Source organism: Akebia trifoliata, chromosome 8 (assembly GCF_017979445.1).
Source record: "Akebia trifoliata isolate Shusen 1 chromosome 8, ASM1797944v1, whole genome shotgun sequence".
Taxonomy (NCBI): Eukaryota; Viridiplantae; Streptophyta; class Magnoliopsida; order Ranunculales; family Lardizabalaceae; genus Akebia; species Akebia trifoliata.
In genome coordinates this window covers 2,154,624-2,163,199 of record NC_141382.1, presented here as the reverse complement: position 1 = coordinate 2,163,199, position 8,576 = coordinate 2,154,624, and the positions used below count along the sequence as shown (strand labels likewise).

General features: G+C 39.9%; 1 protein-coding gene across 2 annotated transcripts; it reads left to right on the top strand.

The window, feature by feature from the left end:
- Window positions 1-2,454: 2,454 nt before the first annotated feature.
- On the top strand, window positions 2,455-7,886 carry LOC147395386 (carbamoyl phosphate synthase arginine-specific large chain, chloroplastic-like). 2 transcript variants are annotated; one of them, XM_086450283.1, is made up of 4 exons: window positions 2,455-4,096; window positions 5,212-5,904; window positions 6,055-7,626; window positions 7,729-7,886. In XM_086450283.1, the coding sequence occupies exons 1-3, from the start codon at window positions 2,771-2,773 to the stop codon at window positions 7,600-7,602; spliced, it is 3,567 nt and encodes a 1,188-aa protein (XP_086306409.1). In that variant the 5' UTR covers window positions 2,455-2,770; the 3' UTR covers window positions 7,603-7,626; window positions 7,729-7,886. The 2 variants fall into 2 exon arrangements, with proteins under 2 accessions (XP_086306409.1, XP_086306408.1); XM_086450282.1 differs by having other exon boundaries at window positions 7,715-7,886.
- Window positions 7,887-8,576: the final 690 nt, after the last annotated feature.

Below are 8,576 nucleotides of genomic sequence, written 5' to 3'. Positions count from 1 at the left end.
TCAAATTGTTTTGGGTTTAGAATTTCATATGAGCCTAATCATAATTGCAACCGAATATCGAAATTGTTTGCACAAGTGTTGTGGTATTTTGTAATGTTGCAATAATAATTTGAGCCAAATCATTTTACTCAATTTTTTTTTTCTAGATTTCTATTCTTTTTTGGGTTTAGGATTTTACCTATAAGTCTAATCATAATTGTAACACCTTGGTAATATTTGAATGATGTGTTTTAATCTTTAATTGGTGTGTCATAAATACTTCAAGAATTGGGATGTAATAAGTGAAAAACCGGGTGCCAATAGGAATTCTCAAACCTTTTTTGTTGTTGTAGTAGTGAATGCTTGATAATAAGTAAAAGTTGGGGTGCCAATAGAAGATTATAATTGTTTTGGATTTGGGAATTCATATGAGCCAAATCATAAATGTAACCAACTACTTATGTGTTATACTATTTTGTAACGTTGGATTATAATTTGAGCCAAACCTTTGTAATGTTTGATGAGTATGTTTTAATCTTCTATTGGCACCCCAACTCTTACTTATTATACCCCAATTATAAAGAAAAGTAAGAGTTGGGGTGTCAACAGATGTTCTCCCATTTTTTTTCTTTGAATTTGGGATTTTGTATGAACCTAATCCTAATCGTAACCAACCATAGAAATTGCCTCCACAGGTGTTATAGTCGCCAAACCTATAACATGTGAGATCTGACGTATTTTAAAGAAATAATTTGATTTTTAATACATAAGGAATATTCAACGCGTAAGGAACACGTGCAAGATGGATTGACCAGTGTCGTAGGCACGGTGTTCATTAGTTTAATTATATTACATTTTGAGCACAATGTAGGTAAAAGCGTTAAAAAAAAAAAAGTCATGCTAGAGTAGCATTGAAATGTACATCATGGGGGATATTTTTGACGTGGATGTGTGTCAGAACCATAGATTCTTTTCATTGACATCTCACTTGTATCCTGATGAAAACATCTATGATTTTGACACACATCCACGTTAGAAAATGTCCCCCCAATGTTACTTCAGCATTATTCAAAGAAAATCCCATGGGCCCGAAGCCCAATATGACTGAAAATCTGAGTCGACCCAACTTGGAGCCAATGTTGGCTGGGCTTGGGCTTGAAGTTTAGAAACCAAGTCCATGCCGAAGTCTAGCTCGCTATGAGCTCAACCAGAATCCGACATTAACTCTATCTTATTCAAGATCTAAATCAACCCAAGCTCAACCAACCCCTACCCTTTCCACCATTCCATTTTCAATGTTTTTTTTATTTATAAAATTACTCCTTTTTTTTTTTTGCTTATCGTGGTATCCCAACCCTTTGTGGGAGACTAATCTCACTGTCACACACACCGTCCCCTCAGAAAGTACTAAGTGCAACTGGTTGAGTCGAGGGTCAATCGGACCCTGGAGGGTGGCCCCAAGGAATTCATTGCTTTGTGGGGTTTCGAACACTTGACATACCCTTCTCGAGGAGCTTATCAAGGCCCGACTTGCCACTAGACCAACCCCTACCTATCCCCTTTATTTTGCAAGAAAAACCTTTTTTTAAAATTTAATTTTAATAAAAAGGAACCCTTAAGTCCAACCTGACCTAAAAGCCTACTATCCTTTAGGGCCATGATTTGGGCTTTTGATTTTTGATCTGTAAATTGGACCTTCCAAATGTTACAGCCCAACTTAGCCCGACTTGATCCAAACGACGCCTGGCCCAAGCTCTCCTGATTTACATTTCTATATGGGTAGGGCTGATCCAGAATGTATCCAATGTTTTACACTAACAAAATGTCCCCCAAATCTCTTATCAAACCCTAATTGTGGGATGGACGGATCCGACCCATTGATAATCCTACCTTATCTGATAAGTTAATCAAAAGGTATCGACATGGTTCTTGTTGACCACAGTATACATGTCTCCAGTCTTGTCTTTATTATTTAGAAAAGTGCGAGTGTTTTTTCCACTTTCCCTTTCTATCCTTATAAAGTAGTTTATTTTTCTCCAAAACCGAGGGTATTTATGTAAAATAACCAGAATTATTGGAAACATGGAAGATTTTCTTAAACATCAATTTATATATATTAATAAATTCAGAAGTAAGCTCTTATCCTGAAAGAAACCCTAATTGGATCCCATATACAAGTAGATATTCATCGATGAGAGAAAGTCCTATGCTCCCGTTAGTTGATTACAAAACAACTGCAAGGATCCTATTTAGGACACGTGTCCCTTGATATAGTTAGACTTACTAATGACCATTTATTATTGACCATAGGTCTATCAAGGTCTGAAAGTAATAAGATCATCATGATGGGGCCTTCTTTACCGGAGTGTGGGCCCCATAAAAATGCATGTGGAGATTTGGAGTAGGATGTAACCAAAGTCCGAGAAGTACAGGATCGATATAGTGGAACAGAATTTTAATGAAAATCCGCTCTCTCCCATTATTCGATTCGCATTTCAGAACCTCAACAGAGCATTTAGAAGCAACGAAGCTCCTTGAGAATTTTCGATCAGAAGGGTTTATGGATCTTCAAACATTCTAATTTCTCAATCGGTAACAAATCTTTAAATTTCTCTGTTTCTTTGTCTGTATCATTCTCTTTCATAGATTTCTCAGAAAATCTTAGTTCTGTAGTTTTTTTTTCTCTGTTAAAAACCCTAAACCCTACAAATTTCTGAGCTCAAAACCCTAAATCTCCAAGTTTTGATTGTTAGATATCTCTGTTTTTTAGAAGAAGAGATTCGAAAGAGAGATGGGTTTGTGCATGAATCCATGTGAGAATTTCTCTGCTAGATTCTCAACTTCTTCTTATCTCACGCTCTCGAAACCTTACTTGTCGAAATCCTTCGCTGTTCCCTTCTTCTTGTACTCAAAGAAGACCAAAAGGAATAAAAATGCCTCATCTTTGAACCTCCAATTGACTCGATCACTCACTAGTTCTACTAAGTGCGGTAACCGAGTTGACTCAGTGAGTTACGAGCATGAATCGTTTACTGGGTCTCGAGTAGGGAAGAGAACTGATCTGAAGAAGATCATGATACTTGGTGCTGGACCCATTGTGATTGGCCAAGCTTGTGAGTTCGATTACTCGGGAACCCAAGCTTGTAAGGCTCTCAAAGAAGAGGGCTATGAAGTTGTTCTCATAAACTCGAATCCCGCAACAATTATGACTGACCCGGATTTAGCGGATAAGACCTACATTACCCCGATGACACCCGAGTTAGTCGAACAAGTCCTTGAGAAGGAGAGACCCGATGCCCTTCTACCTACTATGGGTGGGCAGACTGCGCTTAACCTTGCTGTTGCCTTAGCTGAAAGTGGGGCTCTTGAGAAATACGGTGTCGAGTTGATTGGAGCGAAGCTTGACGCAATCAAGAAGGCAGAAGACCGAGATTTGTTTAAGCAAGCGATGGAGAACATTGGGATCAAGATGCCTCCATCGGGGATTGGGACCTCTTTAGAGGAGTGTCTCGAGATTGCAAACTCGATTGGAGAGTTCCCTTTAATTATACGGCCTGCGTTCACATTGGGTGGGACTGGAGGTGGGATTGCTTACAATAGAGAGGAGTTTGAGTTAATCTGTAAGTCAGGTCTTGCTGCAAGTTTGACGTCGCAAGTTCTTGTGGAGAAGTCTTTGTTGGGTTGGAAGGAATATGAGCTCGAAGTCATGAGAGATTTGGCGGATAATGTGGTAATTATATGCTCAATCGAGAATATCGACCCAATGGGGGTCCACACGGGAGATTCGATAACGGTTGCGCCAGCTCAGACTCTGACAGATAAAGAGTATCAACGACTTAGGGATTACTCAATTGCAATCATAAGGGAAATTGGAGTTGAATGTGGGGGTTCAAATGTTCAATTTGCTGTTAATCCAAAGGATGGTGAGGTCATGGTGATTGAGATGAACCCTAGAGTGTCGAGATCCTCGGCTTTGGCATCCAAGGCTACTGGTTTCCCAATTGCGAAGATGGCTGCCAAGTTATCGGTTGGGTATACGTTGGATCAGATCCCAAATGACATCACGAAGAAAACGCCTGCTAGTTTTGAGCCTTCTATAGATTATGTGGTGACAAAGGCAAGTTATTTTTTTTCCTCCTCAACTCATGTTGCATATGTTTGCATTATTAATATTTTCATGCCTTCTACATTTCCTAGCAATTTAGATTATAGTGAAAATATACTGGAAACGGTTCAGAGTAATTATGTTTCTTGTCTATTGCATCAATATTTATGTTAGTTTGTAGTTTCATGGCTAATTTAAAGACGTGGTTTTGTTGATACCATGGACTTGATTCAAAACCTGCCCTATGCATAGTTGTTGATCTCGTTAAAAACAGGCTTCCTGGTGGCAACACCAAACTTCTATGCCAGTAAAAAGGGCATTTGGAACACTCCTTAAGACTTGCCTTGGGGCAGGGTTTCCTCTAGATGCCTCATGCCTTGATAAAAATACATAAAAACACATGAGGCATACAATCCATCCATTGATTCTTTGAAAAAGATGGATTATCATGCCTTCTAGACCTTTTTTAAAGCCTCATATATTAATGGTGTGATTTTTGTGCATATATTGGTGATAGAATCTTGTAGTAGATAATTCAACTTTTTATTTTTTTTCCCGTCCTTACACTTGGCTATAAATAATACTAAGCTATCTATGTTGAATTGCACTAATAAAAGATCATGTCTTCCTTCCATATGAGGTGGACTATTTTTTCCCCTGTATCTTTTTGTATGGATTTTGAACTAATTTCACAAACAGTTCAAAATCCAGACAAGGAAGTTTAAATAACATGTGAGGCTAAAATCCTTTATGAGAGCTTAAGCTTGAATTTACCTCCAAGCCTCCATGAACCCTGAATCTATGTTTCTGAATTTTTTTTAAAATTTATTTGTTAAGACTAATTGTCTGACATCTATCCTTCATTTTCCTAGTATATAAGATTATCCAAAAGATGTCCATTGTCGTTTGAGTCTTGTGTTTGTGGGTTCCCAATGATAATAGTTTAAAAAAAATATCTGATGTTGGAAATGTCCTCATAATTGAGACTGGCCCTCTCATTTACTTTAGGCATCTGAATGAATTAATATGTTGTCAGTTTATTATTTTGAGAATATTACTTGTTTCCTCCTATCTGGAGATATCACCACTTTATTCCTTTTAATTTTTTTTTTCAATGGATTTTCTAGATACCACGGTTTGCTTTTGAGAAATTCCCCGGTTCTCAGCCGATACTGACAACCCAAATGAAGTCAGTCGGTGAATCTATGGCACTGGGACGAACATTCCAAGAATCCTTCCAGAAAGCAGTTCGGTCATTGGAATGCGGATACTTTGGGTGGGGTTGTGCTCAGACCAAAGAATTGGAGTGGGACTGGGACCAGTTGAAGTACGGCCTTCGGGTCCCAAGCCCGGACCGCATCCATGTTGTATATGCAGCGATGAAGAGGGGGATGAAGGTTGATGAGATCCATGAGATAAGCTACATTGACAAATGGTTCCTTACTCAGCTTAAAGAGCTGTTAGATGTCGAACAATTCCTTTCAGTGCGGGCCTTGCCTCAATTGACAAAGGACGACTTCTATGAAGTGAAGAAGAGAGGCTTCAGTGATAAGCAGATTGCCTTTGCTACCAAGTCCACCGAGAGTGAAGTTCGCTCAAGGCGGTTGTCTCTAGGGGTAACTCCAGCATATAAGCGGGTTGATACCTGTGCTGCAGAGTTCGAGGCCAATACTCCTTACATGTACTCATCATATGATCATGAGTGCGAATCGGTTCCCACACAAAGGAAGAAAGTTTTGATCTTGGGTGGAGGGCCAAATAGGATCGGTCAAGGTATCGAGTTTGATTACTGCTGCTGCCACACTTCCTTTGCCCTTCAGGTTCGTTATTTTCATGTTTCACAGTTTTCTTTTGTTTTAAGAAATGAAGCTATAGAGATCCACGGTTTCTTTTTAAGATGGTGATCCTTGATGCTATCCCTTACATTCTATGAAATATCTTGATTTGTGTGGCAATATTTGATTCCTTAGAAAGCCGGGTACGAGACAATCATGATGAATTCGAACCCTGAGACGGTGTCAACAGATTATGACACGAGCGATCGGCTCTATTTCGAGCCACTGACAGTTGAGGATGTCTTGAATATCATTGACTTGGAGCGGCCCGATGGAATCATTGTGCAATTTGGAGGGCAGACGCCCCTTAAGCTTGCACTCCCTCTCCAGCGGTACCTTGATGAGAAGAAGCTTGCGTGTGCCAGTGGGGTCGGGCATGTTCGCATATGGGGAACATCACCTGATTCTATTGATGCAGCTGAGAATAGAGAGAGGTTCAACATGATCCTGAACGAGTTGGAGATCGAACAACCAAAAGGTGGGATTGCCAAGAGTGAAGCCGATGCTTTGACCATAGCCATGGATATAGGCTACCCAGTCGTTGTCCGGCCTTCCTATGTGTTGGGTGGACGCGCAATGGAGATTGTCTACAGTGACGATAAACTTGTGACGTACCTTGAGAATGCTGTTGAGGTGGATCCTGAACGTCCTGTTCTGGTCGATAAGTACCTATCTGATGCCATTGAGATTGACGTTGATGCACTCGCCGACTCACAAGGTAACGTGGTGATTGGTGGGATAATGGAGCATATTGAACAGGCTGGGATCCACTCTGGTGACTCTGCTTGTTCTTTACCAACAAAGACCATTCCCTCTTCATCTTTAGCCAAAATCAGATTATGGACAAAGAAGTTGGCAAAGAGGTTAAATGTATGTGGGCTCATGAACTGCCAATATGCAATCACAGCAGCCGGGGAACTCTTCTTGCTCGAGGCAAATCCCCGTGCATCACGCACAGTCCCATTTGTGTCCAAGGCGATCGGGCATCCACTCGCTAAGTACGCCTCCTTGCTTATGTCAGGCAGATCTCTTTATGATCTAGGGTTCACACAGGAGGTAATCCCGAGCCACATGTCGGTCAAGGAGGCTGTGCTCCCATTCGAGAAGTTCCAGGGTTGTGATGTGCTACTTGGCCCTGAGATGCGTAGCACAGGCGAAGTCATGGGGATTGATTTTGAGTTCTCTGTTGCATTTGCAAAGGCTCAGATCGCTGCCGGGCAGAGTCTACCACTTTCGGGTACTTTATTCCTCAGCCTGAATGACTTGACAAAGCCACACCTGGCAACAATTGCACGGGCCTTCATTAGTCTCGGCTTCAACATTGTGTCGACTTCTGGGACAGCCCATGTGCTTGAATTAGAGGGTATTTTGGTGGAGCGGGTTTTGAAGATGCATGAGGGTAGGCCCCACGCCGGTGATATGATTGCTAATGGACAAATCCAGTTGATGGTGATAACTAGTTCGGGTGATACTCTCGATCAGATCGATGGACGTCAGTTGAGGAGGATGGCTCTTTCTTATAAGGTTCCGATCATAACTACTGTTGCCGGAGCTTTGGCAAGTGCAGAGGCAATAAGAAGTATGAAACACAGCGACGTCAAGATGATCGCTCTTCAGGACTTCTTCGAAGTTTCAAAAGAGCTTCCCCAGAATTTACAGCCTGCTTCTTCTACCTCCATTTAATCCATTCTGCTCTTTTGCATCCAAGTATGTTTTTTTTTTTTTTTTGATTGTTAAATTTGTTTTTATTAATGTTGTCTTTGAAGAAGTGTTTTTAATAAACTATTTATCGCAGTTTTGTCATTTTAGATTGGTTTGATTGGTGGTTGGCCTAAGTCCACCGCGTTGCATTTCGATCTGATTAGAATGACTCCATTGAAGTTGACTAACATGGTTTGCAAACTGTATAATGGTCTGGGGAGTCTCCACTTCAATCCCAATTTTTTATTTGCATATAGTAAGAAAAATCTCCAGACCAGAATGGTGTTGTACATTGAGAATGATAACAAATGGGATATTGGTTTTATGAGGAATTTCAATGTCAACGAGGATGGCTCGTATCATCGGTCCGTGAACGAGACCGAGTTGTCTCGGGCGAGTTTTCCAAAATGTTTGAGACGTCTAGTTCAACAATGAGAGAAATGAATGTGCGTTTTAAATTCACCCCAATCTAAAGAATAATAGGGAAATACAAGTTCTGCCATAAAACAGATTTTGGAGAAACTATTTTCTGTATTTCTACCGCTGAGCATTACATAGAAAGTAAATTTAAGGGTAAATTATACTTTCACCCCTTATTTGATGGCATAATTCTATGTTGACCTCCTAATGTTTTGACAATTACACTTACCACCCCAATAGTTATGTAACAGTTTCACTTACCTCCTTTCGGCCTATTTTCTGTCAATTAAACATTTTAAATGTGATTTTTTTTTTTTGGTTTTTAAAACTTTTTTGAAGATTATTTTACCCTTTTTTAAAATGACTTTCTTGGTTGTTAGTGAAAAAATCCTTGTAAAAAAATGGGTTCATGCTTATGAGTGAGAATGTTTAGATGGGGGCATTTTTTTTTGGAAAATTACTCTTAAAATCACATTTATTAAAATAAGGAATAACATATCCTCAGTTATAGAATATTGACCTTTAAAGATCCGTTT